At 37.6% G+C, this 21,650-nt stretch overlaps 2 protein-coding genes across 3 annotated transcripts; one reads left to right on the top strand and one right to left on the bottom strand.

Moving 5' to 3' along the window:
- Nucleotides 1-7,636: 7,636 nt before the first annotated feature.
- On the top strand, nt 7,637-17,959 carry RB195_025942 (uncharacterized protein; the record flags this gene model as incomplete). Of its 2 annotated transcripts, XM_064214279.1 has the most annotated exons (9): nt 7,637-7,753; nt 10,935-10,979; nt 12,294-12,409; nt 12,573-12,673; nt 15,183-15,244; nt 16,088-16,198; nt 16,257-16,355; nt 16,454-16,620; nt 17,806-17,959. In XM_064214279.1, 9 exons carry the CDS (start codon nt 7,637-7,639, stop codon nt 17,957-17,959), a joined length of 972 nt encoding a protein of 323 aa, XP_064070160.1. The 2 variants fall into 2 exon arrangements, with proteins under 2 accessions (XP_064070160.1, XP_064070159.1); XM_064214278.1 differs by lacking the exon at nt 10,935-10,979.
- Nucleotides 17,960-18,392: 433 nt separating this feature from the next.
- On the bottom strand, nt 18,393-20,206 carry RB195_025941 (uncharacterized protein; the record flags this gene model as incomplete). Its single annotated transcript, XM_013435757.2, has 9 exons — nt 18,393-18,490; nt 18,550-18,708; nt 18,763-18,845; nt 18,898-18,982; nt 19,049-19,158; nt 19,233-19,345; nt 19,404-19,586; nt 19,648-19,791; nt 20,084-20,206. The coding sequence occupies 9 exons, from the start codon at nt 20,204-20,206 to the stop codon at nt 18,393-18,395; spliced, it is 1,098 nt and encodes a 365-aa protein (XP_013291211.2).
- Nucleotides 20,207-21,650: the final 1,444 nt, after the last annotated feature.

The following is a 21,650-nucleotide window of genomic DNA, read 5'->3' as shown; positions in this document are numbered from 1 at the left end:
ATGTACAATGAATTGGAAGGATCCTATGTATGAGGTCGGCTTTCCTATCCTTCCAGACTTTTCCGATACTAATTGATTAGCCTCGGAGGAGGCACTTCATCCTTCGTGGGCACCTTTGAACCACCGACCGCACAAACATAGCAACAAAATCTTACCGCTGCACTACACCCGTCTCTGCTTTTTTGACTGAAACAAGAGGCATGGAATTACGTAGATCGACGTACTTTCCTACTTTTATAATGAACTTGTGATAATGATGTGGGCGTGAGTGCCATCGGTTCTCTATATAACGAAAAATCCCGGGAATTCCTTCAAACCTCCTCACTCCCACGCTTATCCGCTTCAATCAGTGAAATTCTTCAGTAATTTCCCCATATAAATTTATATATACTTATGAACGTGAACTTTCATTATATATACCGTTTCTTTTCCAACTTTCACCAAAAAAAAAACGAACGCTTCAAAACAAACAACTCTATCATTTATTTATTCATAAAGGACATACTAGGGATTGAACGAGAAGGACAATAGCGGCTGTAACGAGCTTCTTGTTCTCGACCTCTCGCCAAAGAAGCAGTGAGGAGTCTAATAAACAAGCATGAATAGGATCATTTAATACAGTTTTTCAAATGAAATCGTACTCATACTGAATAACGCAAGAAACTCTCAAAACAAGCTGAATGAATGGAAGATTTCACGCTACAGCTAACAAGGAATGTGGAGAGTCATTACATTACGGAGTGAAGTAACAGTAATGTCTTCTAAATTATCACTTCTCACTTTTTCACCTTATACAAACCTAGAAAGTTAAATTTCTAATTTTCCATAATATTTGAGAAAAACTATTTAAATCTGTGTTAGTAACGCAAGTGTTAGGTGAATGCCTGTAAAAAATTCAGTGATAAAAAGATTCGAGAGACCTCCCTGATGGTGGATCTGTTGTTTATGGAGCGACTTAGTTTTGGTAGTATGGTTCATTCGAATATTCATTCTCAAAGAAGTTCTCAAATCGCTTAAACCATTAAGCTACGGTCTAATCCGAGTGTTCGAAATTACTTGCTTGTAATGAGAATTTAGCAAGGTTACGATAAAGATAATATATCCGTCAATTATGCCTTATTAGGGAAACGTTCATATCTATTTCATGTAATCACACCGCATCCACACTTCATGGAAAATATTAAGCCGAGCAGACCTAGTCAGAAGTACTCAATTTGCAACAGATTTCTGCATTTTCTTGCAAAGTGGAGCAATTTAGCAGATTATTATTCCATGCAATTATTTATAGCAGTGTGTATAGCCCAGTCGGTAGGATGTTCAGCTGGGACTGTATGTTCGACGGTTCGAAACCGTCTCGGAAACAACGAAGCCCTCCGTCTTTCCAAGAACCTTATGCGATTCTAAATTGAAGTCAAACGCACATCCCAGGGTATTGATCAGCACCGTTCACTTCATCGTTACTTTTTTTAAATGCACTTTGTTAGCATTTATTAATTTCGAACGCTTGTTGACAACGTACAGGTCTCTCCTAAATAAAGACCCCCCATAACTCAGCATGTGACCTGACTGTTAACGACTCCAGCTTAAAGTTATGCCTGAAATTCCTTGTTTTTGCTGAGCTTTGGGGGAGAGGCGGATGGTTTGCCATGAGGATCCTTATTGAGAACAGACATGGATTACAATAGACATAACTAACCATTCCGAAAACACCAACAACAATATCTAATATGTTTTTCAGTCAACAGCTTTATCATAGCAGATTCAATTCGGATTAGTTTTTATATGTGCTTAATTAGCATTCTCTGCGATAGATCTGACCAGCTATCCCTCATTGTTTCCTCAGTTACATTTCGAACCATCAAATCGCTGCTGTACTGACTCAGAGTGTTATGTTTTCTCATTTTCGTCCCTGTGAGCGTAAGATAGTATGGATTCAATTGCTGTCACAGTCAACTGATCTACCGTTCTCGTCGCAGTTGCTGCCGGACTTGTTGCGATGTTCTTTCTTATTTCATGGATCCAAGTGCATATATAGGTGTTGATTCATGATACTACCAATCTTCATTGGGTTTCTCCCACGGAAACTCCATGAACTTTATCCGGAAAGAATATAATACTTACCTCATCTCATGTTTTCTGCTCCCCTTTTTTAAACTCCTTTTTTCTCTTTCTTTTCTTCCTAATTTTTCCCATACTATTCAAGCCTTTCGTCATTTTATTTCCATATTTTATTCTACATTTTATTTGTTATCCAGAATGCAAGCATGTTTGTCCTTAACTGAGACTGTTACTTATTTCTTAAACTGCATGCTTCCATCCTTCGCCGATTTGTGCTGATCTGACCCCAAAACGTAATCATTTGGAGCTTAAAAAGGGATCGTAACTGTGCATATATTTCTTACGCCTTCCGTGTTTGTTGCAAATTTTGCATATTGTTAGGTCCCATTTGAAATTTTTCTGCAGTGGGAATTAAATTAATAGGATGTTAGTCGTAATTTTTTTCTCAATACCGATATTACGGATCCAAATGTGATTCATCCCCTCTCATCTGATTAGCTGGGAATGAATAGAATGCACTTCCTCATTGTGTTCCCCTCTGAAATGCTGCTCTTCGAAGCCAGCGTGATAGCCTCATTCATCTCTCGTACACTCACTGCCAATGACTTTTTTTCCATTTCCATCAAATTATTTACAAGCTTAAACGTACTTCAGAACAATAGAATACAAAAAAAAACAAGGTTGTTGTTAGAAGCAAATAGATTGTAATAATGTCTTTTATACTTAAATACTCAAAAAGCTGCTATAATAAATGCTGTTTCTTGCAACTTCCATGCTATTAAGGAATCCTTGAAGGAGCTTTGGGAATTTTCTAGTCAAAATACTGTTAGTTTGCAACGTATCAATCACGCAATTAAGTGTTTCCAGTTATTTTTCTTTGAATGTTTTCGAGGAATTTGGCTGGTCAGGAAAGCAAGGAAATAAAATGGTTGACCATGAAGAGTCTGTTGAAATTACTTCAATTTATGTCCTAATTGGTTGTTCATTCAATTGTACCTATACTTTCAGGTGATAGTAATTACTTTGAGCTTAGATTTCCTTCTGGATTGATAAGATGAGCAATTTTACAGCACATACAGTATCAAATTAACAACACTCGCTTATGCTGCTACATGGGTCCCCTATCATATATGATCTAGGATGGCTGAGGTTTTCAATTTGTCTCATTAATGCAAATTTCCATGAAACAAGCGAGTAAAATGAGATTTTGCCTTTTCATCGGATTCCTAATGCATTTCATTTTGTTAGTCTTCTAACGGACAGAAAATATTTAATCCTTAATTTTTTCTTCGTTCTACTCTCTCCAAAGAAATAGAATGTTTTAGTCTTGTGCATGAAATACATGCGTATTAGTACTAATTGGTGTCAATAATATTTTGTACTTTAGGATTGTTCCAAGCCCTGTTAACTGTTGCCTTTGGATGCGTTACGGTCAAAAAGAAGTACAAAATCCAAAAGCCATATCTAATAACCATACTGAAAATGTTTTATAAATTGTGTGTATTGTTATCATAAAATTATTCCACAGTAACTGTGTTTATAATAAATAACAAAGTATGCACTACTCGTTTACATTTACAATAGAATCGAAGGATTATGTGAGCTTATCGCGTGAAGTAATTTGCAGGGACTTTTTAGTAGCCCAGCAACAAACGGCCACCCTATTCTTTCTGTTAAGTGTTCCGTGCTCTGAAGCTCGATCCTGGGATGTAAAGCGGTGCAGCTCCTTCTTCCTAGGACCTACTTACCTCCTTCTGTCTCTCTTATATGAATCAGGCATACTCCAAGTGACATAGAAGAAGTTTCCCTCAATTGTACGCTCCATACAATATTTGAACCGTTAGCGGTCGTTATCCTCACAAAGAGTATGGCAACTTCTTCGAGGGATCACGTTCCTCATTTTCCTTTGTATGGATCTATTAAATGACTAGTATGAATTTCGTTATCAGCAGATAGGTTTGGTATAGCTGTGAAGAGGTGTCGATTACTGTTGACTTTATATTTTTAATGAGTTTTTCCTTATATTTAGTGTTATTCTGATCTAAGAACCAGATTGGGCACAATACTAAGAACAGAAAATTCCAAACGTTGCGGAAATTTTTCACCTATTCGAAATACTACACAGTCAAGGGGAATGTTGTGGAAAATGTGATATTTTGGAATTATCCGATAAAAATAGCAGAAACTATCCCCACATTAGTCGAACGATAATGAGCTCCTTCAATGACGTAATGTTAACACTTCCTACGTCTCCTTTTCATAACCACCTTACTGAGAGAAATTGATTTAGGCACTGGAGTATTTGCCAATTTGGAGTCGTTCGACTTTGCCAGTAGTTCCTCGTTCTGTTTTCAATAACACTTTAGCATTGAGGACGAGTTTTCAGTCAACGTTTATCACAATGCTTGTCATCTCTATGGAAAAGTTGATCATTAAGGGTAATCAGCAAAGTTTGAGCTGTTACAAAATTTATTAATAACATTACGGTAATTCCCTAAAGTATGACAGTTATTCTCACAAATAAACATTGATTGTAAGAGTTGCGCATTTCCCTACTATACTATACGAACTAGTCCCATACTAAATGTGTATGAGGAAAATCTCCTTGTAAAAAGGACATCTATGTGAAATGGAACTCTAAGGAAGATTATAGTCAAAAATAAATTCTTAGAACACATATCTAGTATTGAAATATATTTAAAAAGATTTTTATTCCCATATTCTCACCTGTCCAGTAATCCTAAAAGTGCATTTGCAATGCATTCATCTAGGATCACTTATCCTATCCACCTCTGGACATTTCTGTTTCATAGTCAAAAAAATGCCTCGGAAATAATTCGTTCGTGGATTTTCGTGATGGAAAGGATCTAATTAAACGACGTTTTCCTTTTCCAATCTCTTCTGCTTTTTCTTGCAAGGTTAAGACCAGGAACATTTTATCTGATAGCTGATTAACATAATAATCTAGTAAAATAAACGCGTTTTCTTTTCTGGTACAGAATTTTTTCTCTGCTATGCTATTCAGCAAATGTGCAAGATATTAGTGTCATTCATTTGAAAAAAAAAGAAGCAGATTTCAAAAGCAGTGCTAACGCTGTAATTACATTACCGCTAGAGATATGTAGTTGTGAATTTCCGAATGCCTTTGCAAGGATAAAACTGTTTATCATCTCCAGTTTAATAATAATTTAATAATAATAGTTTAGTTTAATAATAGTTTCAAATTACCCTCATTTTTTTCATTATTACCCATTACCTTAACAAGACATTCATTTTTTACTATAAGATAGAAACTACTGATATTTAAAGGTTCTATCGACCTTTTTTTTTGTTTTTGAATCCTCGTATTGCTGACGATGCAAACAATTTTCGCCTTTTTTAGCATTAACGTAATGTAAAATACTCCCCATAGAGGTTATTAAAAGTGATCTGTGAACAAGACAATACTGCATTATTTTACTTAAAACAGTTTTAAGCATTCTATTAATATCTATTTAGGTTCGATAAAAATATTCAAATACACTCTCCACTTTCCCATATGGATAGGTAATCATTGCTCTTCCATAGCTATTAACTTTATAGATTATATTTTGCAAAAAGTTATAGCATGGAATATTTTAGATGTTGCGTGTATTTTTGCGCACATCTAAAAATCACCTACTATAAAGGAGAAGTAATTTTGTTACAAAAATCACTTAAAATAAACTTCTCATTAAATATTTATAGATGGAGTAAAATAAGTATAGCTTTGAGCTCTCTTATGAGCGGATCTTAGAGGTGAGTTGAATCACTAAAGTTTTGAGATGTGGTTTCAAAATCACTCGTAGAGAGTTATTTTTTATTGATGGATGAAATTTACTGGAATTTTTCACTATAAGAAAAAAGAGGAGTAAAAACAAAGAGTAGTACTTATGTCTCTTATTTTAAAATGGAAATTGTAGTTTTTTGCCGGAACATCATCTGGGAAGAATCACTTTGCTACCATTCAATTTCATCATTATGTTGCGGATTTTCTTCCTCATATTTAATGTTTTTGATTCAAATCATCAACAGAAATTTTGTAATTGTTTTGTAATGGTTATTCAATTTTCAATCTGATTTTTCCTACCATGTTTTCATTCATACCTAGTCGCTCAATTAAATTGTCGTCATAATTGAGATGGCTTGTGGTTAATCGAGTCTGGCCACGCCTATTTCGCCGCTGTGAGCCTTGCCCCGGCACATAGACATTCTGTAAGCACTACTCACATTCATCTGTCAGCTCATCTCAACGATTTCAATACGGCTCAAATGTGTTAAAGTAGTAATTCAGTAATTGCCAATGTCACTAAGAACTCCGAGAATTTTTGGGAAGCGATCAAAAACTATGTAATCCTACCATCATCTTCAACCATTCCTTAAGTGTAAAAATTCGACCACAATTACATAGGAAAGAATTCCAAACGATGTTAGATCCAGAAAATGTACATTAAAGTGAGCTAATCACACAATACAACCTGATCAATTAGAAGTCACACAATTACTTTGAACAATTTTAGTTTGTTTTGGTTTTAACTACGTTAAAATCTTATAGAACAACCTACATCGAACTATTTCTGTTCGATAGCTAGCTTTTTCTCGTGTTTTATTTCCACGAATACGAGTGGCTCTCCCGCAATCCATTAATTTTAGTTTGGATTCGTAATTACGAAGCATCGCTTCTTGCTAAGTTTGAGTAGAGAAAGAGAGAGTTGAGCATTTTCATTAAACTACAACTAATGCCGTTTTGTCCTCCTAATCTTCGAGTTTTCTTTTTCTGGAAGTGCACAAACAAGTGGGATATCGCTGTCCTCCACGAAGCTGTCTGTCTTCTGAAAGATGGACCAAATTCTCGATGATGTCCTGTGAGAGTTTCCGAGCAATTTTCTAGGATTCACCACTCCTTTTTGGTTTCATCATTTAAGGTAAAAACACAGCTTCGCAATAAATATATTAGCCAAAAAAGTGATTCCAGCATCAATAAACAATGAAAATAATTGTATTTAAAGGTAGAAGTACCTATTTACTGGAAGTTAGCATTTCCTTACCAAAATTCAAATTATTTTCTCAGTTATATGTGCCTACAGATGTCAAATTGGTATAAGAGAATGACCATAATTGAAAACCTGTCATCCGCACTCATGGTATTTGAACGAGACATTCTCTGGATGCGTTTTTTTTCCTGATACAGAGTGCGGTTTTAGTTCAGGATAATATGTACTTACAAGCGTGAGCAGTTAGAGATCCACAAATTGCTCGGCAGACGTCGCTTTTGTGTTGGTTGTGACGCGATCTTCCGTCTTCTCACGAGAAGCCGTTTCTGCTTCCACTTACACACATACATGCCTACACGATCGCGCCCTTCTCATTCAGGATTCTGCGGATTTTTACAGCTGCATCATTCCTTCAACATTTCCTTCCACAGTTTATTTTTTTTTTTGAGTTATCAATCTCTACGTCACAATATTTCCGCGAATTTTATCCTTTCCTTCTTGGTCGCCATACAAGTTCCATCCTTCTAGTAACATCTATTCTGAGGTCTCTTACCTCTTTTGCAGCTATGAGTGTGCTTCAACGTCGTTCGGGGGGTGGATCACGACTGTGTCGACTTCCGTCAAAATCACAGGAACTCAACGAAGGTGGCATGAGTTGCCCCAGTTCGCCAGCTGTCAAAAAGGTCTCTTTATTTTTTTGTTACTTCCCAAATTTAGGCATATTGAGTGCTCACACCCTCGCCTAGTCTGAATTATCAATAATTTGCTCTATTTAACAGACAACCCTTTCTCAAGTATCCATAATGATGCCTTAGGATGTTTACTTTAACATCGACAAATTCATCTACCTACCCAAGCATCTCTATCCATTCCACCGGATGAAATCATCATTACAGGTGATAGCAAAGACAGGAAATTAAAAAAAAAAACAATGGCACTTAATCAAAACAATGCGAAATTGCCTCACGTACATTGAATTTTGTTTGATTTTGCTTGTTTTTTGTGTGGATATTGTTCGCAATAATACCTAACCCGTGAAAAATTTTTGCAATATCCGAAATTTATTCTTCTAGCTCGTAATTTAATTTGATCTTTACCGTACCCTCATTTATCACTCTTTATCGCAATTCTATCGTGTTACCACCGTAACCCTGAACTCACCTAAGTTTTTCTTCCATACTATTGAGTCTTTATTTCCACATGAGATTGTGTCGCTACATTCCTAATAATATACTGGAAATCAAATTACTTTAATGAAGTATTTTTGATATCACAGAACAGTTGTCCGTTGAAATGTACCACTTTAGCATCATGTCATGTGTTGACTATTGTGGATAATAAATACCTCGGGGGCGATTTTTCTACTTCCACAATCTAAAAAGTCTTTTTTTGTAAATTCACCTTATGTTCAGTGGGAATGGAATTCGATGTTTAACCGTGATTCTACCTGGCATCCTGGCTAGGATTGTTATTACCTCTGGACTTCCCCAAAACAAAAATGACAAGGACAAACTACTTGAAGTATCCTAAATATGCGCTCTAGAATTTAGTTTTCTTCTCTATTGCTTGAAAACCGACTAGTCATTCCACGAGCAAACCCTCCAGTTTTCATTTGCTCTTAATTAGATATCAATTAGTCAGGTTAATCCATTCGCTCACAACGCCATGCATCCAGAATTCCGATTCAAACTACTTCGGATTAGCAGTAAAGTCCGTGGGCACCATTTTGAATTGGAAATGTTCTAGGTGCCAAGTCAGAAGAATACGTAGTCACACATTCGGAAAATACTTCAAAAGAGGACTCAGAAGGATAAATACGATTCTTGGCCAAAAAGTAGTAATTCTACAGGAAGAAAAGTTTCTGGAAGCGAGATCAGATGATGTTTGAATTCAAGGAACCATGATTAACCAAAGAGAAAAAAAATGTACTGGATTTTGATCGAATGAAACCTTATAGTCACGGATGCGAAGATTCCCGACTGGGATCATATGACATGAGGCAAGAAATGATTGCAAGAATTCCTTCAAAGATCTTTGCCTTATCTCAGTCACATGTCCAATCCAAAAACAATAGGAATTGTTAAGCAAGAGCAGAGGTTATGATAATAGTCCTTGCTGCATCGTTCAAAGATTATGACACACACATAATGGAAAAATCGTTTTGCAAAAAAAGCAAGGTGTGGAGAATTTGTTTTGTACCAATGTACAACCCTGATCATCAGCAAAAAAAAAAACGGAAGTGGGAAACACCCCCATTGAAAAATACCCGAGACATATGTGTTGTTCCAAAAATGCGCAAAATTTTTTCCATAATTTTTTTGACAATTCAATTCTTGGATTCTTTTTTTCTCGACAAAACAGAACATTTTCTGTCCACTTGTTTGTTTGTTTGTTTGTTTGTTTTCTCGTCCTATTACTGTTTGCTGTAAGAGGAGATGAAAATGAAGCAGGAAATCATCAACCATCTAATTTAATTGCTCTATTTATGGGCCATTCCATTAATACTCATAGTATTTAGTTCTACTCGAGCTCGCAAGCAGTAAAACATCCTGTCCGATCCCTTCCCTTGTTGTTTTATTTCGATAGGCAACTCTGCTCGCAAATTGAATCACGTATTCGTCTCTGAATTCTAAGCACTACACAACTGGAGGATTCCGAAAACAGTCTCAAGGAATGCACCAGCACATCCGCTTAAGACGTGACTGCATTTTGTTGTTCATCTTAGGAAATACGATGCGGTGAATTTTCATAGCGATGCCCTTTCTAAGATTTATGACGATTGTTTGCGGAATGGACATAAAAAGACAAGAAATTCTTTGCTTTAAAATATGCTTTTTGATTTGTTGTGTCAAGGAGATTTTATCAAGAAGACTTTCTGCTAACTTGGCGACATAGCTGAATAATGATTGACGCCACATGCTTTGAATGTAAACGATTTTATAATTAATGAACTGATTCATGCATGCAGAGAATCTCTGTCGTTTTTGTTTGGGCATGCAATGCATTTTCAGTTGCTGCCGACAATAGGTTCGTAGACGAAATCTTGTTCTGCCTGCAAAACACTTTCACCTCGAATAGATAGCTGGAGATTATTAGTAATTCAACGGGCACAACTAGCAAATTCCAAACACAACCACGTTTTTTGCTAAGAATAACCTCTTGAACAGCAGTGACGAACAAAAATCGCAACTGCATCCCTGAAATCTACCAGTTGTGCTCTTCCTTACCCACTATCATCTTTTATATAGCAGTGCTAATAAGAGATTAGTTGTCGTTGGGATTGTGACTATTAATGGTGGACGAGAAGTCGCTGGACTACTTTCGTGCTCAGCCGTGACTAATGGAAAGTTATATGACTTAATAGAGCATCATCCACGACTACGTTGTTAGTATCCTGGAACTGGAGAAGAAATAGATTTTTTTTGCTTGAAAGTTGTAAAAAGAGGAAAACGCTGCGATAATGTAAAAGAATTCTCCAAAAATTGAGGGATTTTTTGGAAGGTATTTTTTCTGAGGTATTTTCCTTTGACCACTTCACCTATTACAATGTAAAGATAAAATGCGAGTGAAAAAAAATGAATAGCATACGTCTGTTAAGGCTCGCTTATTCCAGTTGTTTCAACTCATTCTCAAGGTCAACTTACTCCTCAAGGAGTCACTAGATTCTTTCCTCAATGAAATTCTCAGCATTTTTTGTTTTATTCCAAACTTGGCAATGTTTTAAAGCATATCATCAAAAAGTACAAACGATCTTTATATGCGCTAAATTAAATGAATTACGCAAGAGTTATCTATAATGTCATCAAAATATATATTATTAAACTAATGTCATTTATCGTTTACACACTGCTATTTATTTTTTAGATATCGAAAGTCTTATTAGGACTTTTATTGCCCTGGGAGGCAACGGTAACCTTACTAGAACCAAGGATGAACGCTCATCAAAATCTGTGTACATTCGTTTCTGATCAGTTACCGTTTGTTCTCAATCACTTTCTTGCACACTCTGGTGTTCCTTACATATAAAAAAAAACGCTTACAGTATTTCTATGAAAACATAGTTTTGAATAAATCGGTTATTATTTGGCTCAGCTTCAAGTAAACTTTCGAATTTCCACTATACGTCCTTTCGTACAATGTTTCAAAGTTTGCACTTCTTACGACATCCGAAATGGGTGCTTCGCGGCGGCGATGAGATATGTTGAGCAGTGCACTTCATTTCCCTCACATATCATATATCCAACTATATTTGACTCCTTTTTTTGTTAGTGCTAAGATTTTCGACAAACAAGAGGAGTTCGAAGGAATCCTGCGGTCAATGTTAGTCCAATAATCTTCCGCTGGAATTTCTTCATTCTGAATCCCTGAAAGACGAAGGTTCACAATTAGGGACGCAAATAAAATTCTTGCATACTAAAGTAGTTCTTTTCTTAGTGTGTGTATTTTTCAAAACAACCTTTGTCGCAAGAACGAAGACTCAAGAATCTTTGAATCAACTAAGTATCCAAATAACTGGCTTCAATGATTCAGGATTAGCTGTATCCTTTCCAGGTAATAAAAGGATATTTTATTAGCGCAAAAAGATAGGGTGTAATTAATTGCAGCGCCAATTAAATCGTATTTAATGGACTGTTCAATGCACAAGCACTTAGCTCCGCTACCGTATTTCATACGTTATACGTGCTAGTCGTACGGAATATCCGCATTTTAAATGAACGGTGACGATTGCATGATGATATAGCTAGGACATAGCACGTGTTTCCGCGCATAAATATGTAACACAACCTTCTTATCATCAGTCGGTCATCACAAACATATCATGGAACGAAGGAAAATTCCGATAGAATCCTTTATGTAACGTTGAAATACGCTTTAAAATTAACGTATATTTTCTGTAGATTTCTGGCGATACGGTAGGACTGACGTTCTTCCTATTTCCACTAATTGTTCGTATATCGGTTTTTGCCAGAACTCTTTGGTTTCTAATGTCACATGTGTGTAGCTAACGGAGTATTACACTGACCAAACTTCACTATTATTGCATTTGCGAGAAAATGAGTTACGAGAACTCACGCATGGGACATTCTGCACTTGAAATCTATTCCTCATTCAAAATGAAATAACATTTCATTACCAGACTATTACACCGTTTGTACTTGACATCTATTACTAACAGTTTTCGTTCATGACATCAGCACTTTGATTGAATGCTCTCCCTTCTAGGCTTTTCGTTTGGTTGTGGTCGGTGCAGCAAGAACAGGAAAATCTTCATTGGTTGGACGGTTTCTGGATGCCGATTTCGAAGACCGTTATATACCGACGATTGAGAATTTCTACAGGTAAGCAGAGGTTTGCTACTTTTTATGAGCCAACAGTGTATCAATACCGGTAATGCTATGAGAACAGTCGTCACGCACGACAACAACAAAATTGCTAGCTACGTAGGTGTTTTCGAGAAAATTGCCAACCATCTTCAACAGTGATTAAACGTTAATGTTTCAGGAAGCTGTACAAAATAAAAAGTGAAGTCTATCAGCTGGACATCATCGACTGCTCAGGGAATGACCCGTTCCCAGCTGCACGTAAACTAAGCTATATCTCAGGTGATTTAAGGGATTGCAGGAATGAGGAACAGAAAACGCCCTTGGTTTGTTGATTAAATCAGCCACGTTGTAGCGTGAAAAAAAAACCTGAAATCTTCCGCGAAGATCTAGAATATTATTAAATTATGGAGTTAGTAAGTTAGTAAGTTTGATGGTATATCAAGAAAGCCCTACAGAGCTCATCAGCATCTCTCATAGTTAAGTAAATGTTTTCTTTGAAACGTAATAAAACAGCGAGCATGACTCAGTACAAATTTTTTCTGCTATCCTGAACGTCAACTAATTCAAATATCGTATTTAATTCGGGGCACACCAGGGTCCCTACTGAATCATATTACGCATCCATATCTGATCATGGAAGGCAAGATGTTCCTTCTTCATTTATTTATACAAATAAATTTTGGAAATGGGTAATAGTTAAAATATGTTCGAGTATAGCCTTACATGGTAGAATTTAGGCAACAACAGAACTGTAGTGTAAATGAAATGACCTTAATTCTATTTGCAAAAGAAACTGGAATTCTGAACTCGGACCCCAAAAACTTTCACAGTTAGGGAAAAAGTTGCGAACGTATGGGATGTGATCTTATTTTTGAAATACTTTTGCGGATACAGAAGACGTTGTACTTTAAAATTTCATTCTTCCCGAAGTATTTAAGTCCAGTCTGTTAGTATAATGTGTTATAGGTGCACAGAGCAATCTAATCCCGCAAGAAACCCCTTTAACGGAGAACTCATCTCGTCGCGGAGATTGTTGCTGTATGGAGTTCTTTTTTTCACTCCTCCAATAAGTGACGAGTCATTTCTTAATGGAGATCACATGCGGATTTATGAGCGTTGCTTCTGCGAAAAGGTAATGAGCTGACGTGCAACACATCGTCCCAACCCAATACGAGCCTCACCCTCATCAATGTGCCTCACATGATTCTCCTCGCCTTGTGCAGAGTTTCATTGTGGTGGAGTTCTTGCTAGGGTGGTGATCATTGAGTGTTATGGGTGGGCTGTGGCCGGTCACACAGACATATCGATCGTGTGCACTCAGCATGAGAGAAGAATTGATTGCTTTTGATCTATCGCCTCCATCCAGATTAAAACGAACAACGAATCAAATTGAGGAAGTTGAGGACATTCTACGAAGATGTGCAGCCAGACCGTGGAAATATGTACTATAATTATATTTGGACTAATTGGAGTGGAGTACATGCCCACCTAATTTATCCTTACAAGGTCCCCTAGAAAATGGTCAAACTCCAAGCTGATTTTGTAAGAATAAATTAGGTACATATATGTAATAAATAATATGTAATTATTAGTTTATATAGTGTACTAATAATTGTATGGTGTATGCGGTATTATAGATAGAAACGTATATATAAGAAATAATATGCGATAAAGAATCGACTAACAAGCGACCGCAATGAAAGATACCCATTCCAGAGGAATTGCATTCCAGAATTGCTGCATCAAAACCTGATTTACAACGATTTCGTTAATTGTAGAACCTCATGTCACCTTGTTCCAAATTAGTTGCGCCTTTATATATCCAAGGCAGGTGAAAAATTCCAGGCAATAATAAAGATAAACGTCCCGCACTTTTTAGTTACATAGCAACGGTTTCCTTAAGAAATCAAAAAAAAAAACTGCATGTCTTGTTCATATGCGTTAAATACAAAATAGATCGAATGAGCTTCCTATTATCCATTTGGTCATGGATTTCATAAGTTCGGATTGAAGATTAATGTATTATTGTTCACTCTTTATCAGCGCATGCATTATTTCTTGCTTTAACCTTTATTTAATCATTGGCCATTTTAATCCCCGTCTAATCCAACCTAATGATTCGGAATTCATCATTAATATTCCATAGAGGTAATAATACGAGAATCCATGCATGTTTATTACACTCACAACTCAAGTTACTCCTAAAATTTGGTTTTGAAGTGATAGTTACTCATTTGAAGCAGAGTTGTCGGTATAACAGATTAATAGAGTTGAGGCAATCATTATTTTAATTAAACGGCTACTGTAGAAGCATAAATAAGCCAGCGACAAGAGTTCCATTCGCACACCAAACGAACCTAAAACATTTAAAAAAAAAAGAAAATATGTATACGCCCGGAAATCTGGAGATGATCTTCGCACAAAAATTGAACCTACATTTTACGATGTTCAATTAGCAGATTCTGAGTCATTGCAACACATTACTTGTGCCTCTGTGAGAGTTGTTGTAATCTTATTGATCGCAAAGAATTAGACATGCTAGAGAATGGGATGCTTTTGGCGAATGTCTCATCCAAGAACAGAGAAACACGAAATCCTCGAGACTTAAACACATTGGAATAAGGACTACACTAATTACAAAATTCACAACAGTTAATAACTTCCTTGTTATTTTCATCTCGCAAATTTGACTTTGATTCTTCGCCTTACCTCTATTATGTTCAATAGGAAATAGGAAAAGAGGGAGAACTTCCTTATAGTTTGACCTTTGATCATTTTTTACTTTCAGGTGATATGTTCTTGCTGGTCTCCTCAGTTGACAATGCTGATTCTGTGGCACACATGCTTGATGTGAGTTTCGATTAAAAGTTAAAAGCATCACTCCACGAATCCGTGGTGGTACGGATTTCAGTTGGAGTATTCGTATACGAGATCATAGATTATGGAGAGTGGGGTAATTCCGTTCATTTCTTGCTAATTGGCATAAAAAAAGGGCCAGGAAGATGCGGTGCGTGCACACGGTTAGCGCATTCCAATCGAACTTGTTTGTAGAAAATAGCGCGCCGGACCGCCCGAAGCCGTATATTCCGGTCCGTTTTTTAGGCAATTAGGAAGAAATGGACGAAATCGCCCCCTCTCCTTAATCTACGATCCCGTATACGAGTACTCCACCTAAAATCCGCACTACCTCAGATTCGTGATATGCTGCCTTTAAGGGAAAAAACCGATCAAAAAGAACCTTACAAAAGAAAAACATGACAGGACAAAACTGCGAGAGCTATTTAAAAAAGGAGTTACGAAGTTACTTTTATGATTTACAAACCTAGAAATTTTTAAAAAAGTCAGAACATTAAAGTTAATTACGTGTTTTCTAGCTTTTACTGTCTTGTACCTACAGATTTGCACAATGAGTTCCATTGCTCGTTCCTTGAGGTTTGCAAAATCCACTCTCTCTATCACCTCGTCAGCTAATGACTGATGGTCTCGAAAATGTGGTTTTAATTCAATGAAAAATAAATGAGATAAATGTGAGCTTGCGTTCACTTTAATTTTCGTTTATTTTGTCCATTCCTCCCTTGGCTAAAAAAATTGAATTTTATCCTAGATTAACGTGAACAGAGATTTTTAAAATCTTTTCAGAGCGTTTCAATCGACTCACTCTCTAACCTTTCTAACAACTCTTTGATCGTTTAGATCAGACAACAAATCAGCGATTGCAAAGCATCGCGAGGAGCAGCTGGAGGAGGTGACACTCCATGTGTATTCGTCTTGAACAAAGCAGATCTTCCCGAACACCGTTGGCAGGTGGAGTGACGAAAATTACATCCTCCTGAGTTTCCAATTCTTCCTCTTTCATTTTTAGACGACAGAAAAAGAGGTTGGCGAACAAATTGAGCAAGTGACAGGCTCTCAAGATGCGTTTGTGGTTTGTTCAGCGGCTAACAATCTCAACATTGACAAAGTAATTCTAAGGAAGATATCTGTACAGTAACATTTCATTTTTCAACAATAGTTGCTTAAGAAATTTCAAAAGGTCCTTTATCAATATAAGGATTATAGGCGTTCGCCAAGTTGTTCACATTGAACAAATGTCCGAAACATATGAATCCAGAAGTTCATAAAATGCTTCGGAACGAGCTCTCAGCTGACGTAGAAACTGGACGAAGACACATTTTAAGACGCATGAGGAGTCGTTTCTCAAGAGAACAAGAGGACTCTCTCGTAACGTGAGTTATTTTGATGCATTTCACACTCCACCCTCATACGAAACCTTGTGTAAACATATTTCATCTAGCCAGGATAAAAGTGAAAACACTACTCATTCATATTTCTCTTCTTACTGCGTATAGGAAAAAACAGAACTTCTTCCAGAGAATTAAATCATTCAATTGCAACCGTACAAACATGTTTGTTAGTAAGTGGACGTTCAGATTAGCGGTCGACAAACTATGATTTCACGCCTTTCATATCGCTTCCGACATCTTCCAGAATCATACGGTTGACCTCGATTTTGCACTGATGAAATCACTGTTCGAGCGATATTCATGCATTTCGAAGGCATTAGGTCAAAACTAGGCCGGTCGCATTGGAACGGTCGCAGTGAGAAGAAACTTTACGTTCTCTGAACAATAGATGATTTACTGTCCTGCAAACTTTCCCCATTATAAAAACACAATCCAGGGAAAATCCTGTACACAGAAGGAACAAATTCTGAAAAAAGTGAAAATTCAAGTTCTCTTTCACTACGATGCGCTTTCGTTGTTTTTTTTTCTAAAAAAAAAAGAACCAGCAGATTGATTCAGGATTTCGCTTTATCTCCGAGATCGGTAATGAACGATGGAGGCTAAAGTGCTTTGCACTGATCAATCGTTTTAGGATGAATCAGTGCGTTTGCCTACAATTTAGAGTTATGGATATTTGTAAACGTGTGTGCGGCCTATACGGTAACTTTTGAGCTCGACCAAAGTATGAATTTAGTGTCCTTACCCTCTGAAAATCTGGTTCAAATTTGTGGATCTCGAAGAGGTGAAAGGTTTGGATACCTTTTCTTAGGTAGAACTATCGACCCTCTCACCACTGCGTTACACCCGCTTTGACTCATAATGTCGTATGGGGTTCATGGAATATGGGGTTTATGGATTTATTGCTGTTGGGACCTAGTTAAATGGACTAGAGAGCTCATTTCTTTGTTTACAAGACAAATACCACTTAATATAACTTATCTTATCTTGTTGAGAATGATACTAAACGCATATAACACGTAAAAACAGAAAAATTAATATTGAACATATCGTATAAGTCGTAAGCAACGAACAAGGTTATCTGCGTCTTAGCAGTTCCTTCAGTTGTTCGCATTCTGATAATAGGCTCTTCTCCGTAACTTTAAGAGTTTAAAAAAGAGTTGCTTGCAGGTACACGGATCTGAACGCTCGTCGCCCAAGTCTTCGTACCGATCTGCTTATAAATCGAGCTAAAACTTCAGTAATTCATCAACGTTTCAACATCAATGAGCAATCACCGCAACGTGTTCGAAGGCAAGAAGGCGGTCGTTGTGTAATTATGTAAAAATTTGCCTAGTTAATAATTGTTAAATGAACGCTTTCAATGAAACATATACATTTCAACTATGGGAGAACACCTCTTCACTAAAATAGTTGTAACATATCGGTTTTAAATTCCTATGTCTCGATGTACATATAATTGCTATGTTCTATAACATAATTTATGACGTTGCGACATCGTATGGAACTAGGTACCTTCCGTAAGCTCGTTTTGTTTTTTTTTTTTTCGTCTTCTTTTCATTCCAGGAAAACGTGTACATGAGTAGTGCAAAGTGTATAAAGTTGTATGATGCAGTATTTATTTTTAGCTGTGCTATTATTACAATTACATTACATGATATCGTTGGAATGTGTTCTGATATAGGAATATTGCGTGAAAGCTTGACCCGGCTTGGGAAGTGAGACGTAGTGCGAAGAAATCTTTCCGGTTTCCTTTTTTATTTGCCAGCACCAGAAAATGTCGGGGTGTACTGACAAGCCTCGTAGTCGACCGGTGAAATCATGTTGAAGGCCTTCGTCATGACATTTATGTAATCTAAAAGAGACAAGACTTCAATTACTGCACCCCATGTTTACTTGTGGAGGAAAACTCACTGTTATCCTCGAGGAATTGTAGTACATTCTTCATATGTTCCTTGCGGAATCGTTCAGGATCTCGTGCAATAACAAATACTGGGAATCGAACCCATGTAGAAATGATAGCGTAGTCGTATTGATTATATTCGTTCAATGGTCCCTTCTTTATCACCCAGACTAAAGCACGACTATTTTATGAGCAAAGATTTGAAAGAACGCTAAAGAACGCACATGGCTCTGCATCGGGCGAATTGCTATTGTGCAGCACGAATTGTCCAGTTTCTCCAGATTTGAAGCCATATCCCAAAGCGTACCTAGGCGTTCTGTTCACGTGCAAAAACTTGAAAGTTACTCTTCTATTAATACCGTGGAGATCCGTTAGGATTTCCTTCCCTGTAGAACTTCAGTGTTGTGAACGATGCCGAGTAGGTGTTGTTCGTGAGGGCGCCGACTAAACTCGCAGTTTTCCAAAATTAGGATGAGTATCTCAGGACAACGTTGTGATCATAAAACGAACAATGAAGAACGGTGCAGGCTTCGCGGATCACATGAGGCGAATTTATTACAGTGAACCAACGACCCATCATTCTCGCTACATCCACGTTCTCGGCTGCTGGATGAACGGCCCTAAACACTCCATCCTTTTCTAACGCAGCGGAAAGAGCGATGTAAAAATACGCAGCCATTCTGTACAGCCCCACCGGAATACATCCTTGGCTAGGTTCTTAGCGGAATCCTTGGGCAAGATTCGGCTTATTGATGATCCCAGAAGCGTATTCGCTGGCGGAATCATCTGCGGGAATAACTGTCCTACCTGAAGTACTAAGTTGTCAAAGTACACCTTCGCATTTTCTTTAAGAGTATAACCTAACCAGGTAGTTGAAATTGCTAAGTCCAGGAATAGTGTTCACTCCGGGAATAACAGGCACATCCTGCGGACCAGGATACCCCGGTACGGGAATTGGAGCCAAACCAGGAATTTGCCCAGAAGCTATTCCTTGTAAATCAACACGATTAGCGTTCGCTTCAGCAATTACAGCATTGAGATCATCGGTCTGCAAGAGGGTTGAGCGAAAAATTTTGTTCTGTTTTAAAACTCCTCTTAAATAAACATACCTGATAAAGAGCACTAGGCACCGGAGCCCGTCTAACATTCTTGTCATCCCTTGTCGAGAATCCTAATCTGCTCAGGATGGTCTCAGCTACCTCGCCTACCTTTACCAGGTCCGGTTTAGCCGTGGCGACCCCGTTAACATTTGACTGAAAAAGAGATGTTTTATTCCAGAGACAATTCGAGATGACTCCTTCATCTACCGCACACGGTAATCCGTTTTCCGCTCACCGCGCTCTATTTCGCCAGCTTTCACTTGTGCGCGACTGGGTTTCAACAGAAGATCACATAGACAGCTTTTAAATGAAGAACGAGGAGAACTGGTATTGGTCAACTGATAAATATTTGTGCCGCCATTTTTGAGGGAGAGGAACACACGATCCAAACGAGGTCGACACTGCTTTGCGCCTCGAAATCTATGCAACGTCTTGTACGGCTTACCTGTTTAGTTAGCGGTGCATCGTTCGAGAAACTTTCAAATGTCGGCGCTTCCTGAACGGGTGCCGTACGAACGACGACGACGACGACGAGAAGCGTGAAGACGAGCGCGACAAAACAACGCATCGTGAACGCCGATGCACGGATACGCCACCGGACTGGAGTGTGTGTGAGTGTGTGTGTCAGGCGATGGTGCGCGGATCGAGGGGGCCGTACCATCGGAGGAGGCCTACATTTTCCAGCATTTCACTACCCATTCGCGCATTCACACATCAATACGGTTGACCTGAAAACGTTTAAGAAGTTCGTTTCGACGCTAATATTATGGACAAAGTTACGATCATGACTGCGCAAGCTTGGGAAGAACAAAATAAGTTCCGTCGTCATTGCGGGAATCGCCTCTGTTATGGGGAATTTTATAGGAAGAATTCCAATGTATTATTTGATTGGGGTCGCTCTCGGGCTTCTTCATTTCGAACAATTGTTATGGCGAAAGTTCTGCACATTAATATCTTAACTTGTGGAAGAAAAAAATTATTAGTTTCCCTAACAGAGTTTCTCAGTAGGAAGAGTGAAAACTTGATGTTTGTTATACTTATAAGTAAATCTACGAGTATTTAGAATTTTCTACAACAGAATACCTGAACTACAAGATCATCCATGGTTTTGAATCTTTTAGAATCGCTAGAAATTTTGTGCCCGAGAAACAGTGGAACAGTAGCATTACATGACACGATAGGGACGTAGCAGTGAAAATGAACGTTAAGCAGTAAAAATTAACAAAGTCTGAAACATCAAAATTTTCAACAATTATTAATAAGAATAATAAAATTATGTGCAACACTGAATATGTATGAAAAAATTCCATATAAAGAAATATTTCGATCATATCGCACTGGAACACAACAAGAACATCTAAATTACTCTTGAAGTTTGCCTCATGAGGTAGTTCACGAAGAAGCTACACACACATCAATTCCAATGCCACATAATATAAGAGTCTGTTAATCTCTAACCTTTTAGTGTAAAAACCTCAAAAAAATTATAGCCTCTTTTTCTTAAATAATTACCGTGGTTTTAATAGATTGAGTCACTTCTGACACTATTTGATGCGTCCAGAATCCCTTGCACAAAATCTTTAGACTCATCATCACCATCTGTGAGGCCTGGTACATCGATACATTGACAGATGTCGCACGAGTACGGTAAGTGAAAAATTGTTGTGTTACAGATTACTTTACTAAATAAACTATTCATGTGAGATTCATCGTAGGTCCAGCGAGTTATAATGCAACTCTTGCATTGAAATTCACGACCATTCCCGCCTAGACCAGTTTAACTGCATCCTTGACATTTGCATATAACATGTCGTTGTGACGTGACCTGCCTATTTATGCTACACACAGGTGCTTATCCTGGTTTATTAGGTTTCTTTGATCGAAATAAAACTTGACCTCAATAATTTGCTGCGTCCATGTCACCAATCCCGAAATTCACCATCAAGGATCACCATTATCAAGGAAAACTTAATCATTGTCGTTCTAGTTTTCATGCTGTGCGCCTACGAGAA

Source organism: Necator americanus, chromosome X, assembly GCF_031761385.1.
Source record: "Necator americanus strain Aroian chromosome X, whole genome shotgun sequence".
Classification (NCBI taxonomy): Eukaryota; Metazoa; Nematoda; class Chromadorea; order Rhabditida; family Ancylostomatidae; genus Necator; species Necator americanus.
Note: the sequence above shows the minus strand (reverse complement) of the source record. Positions and strands in the feature narration are given on the sequence as shown.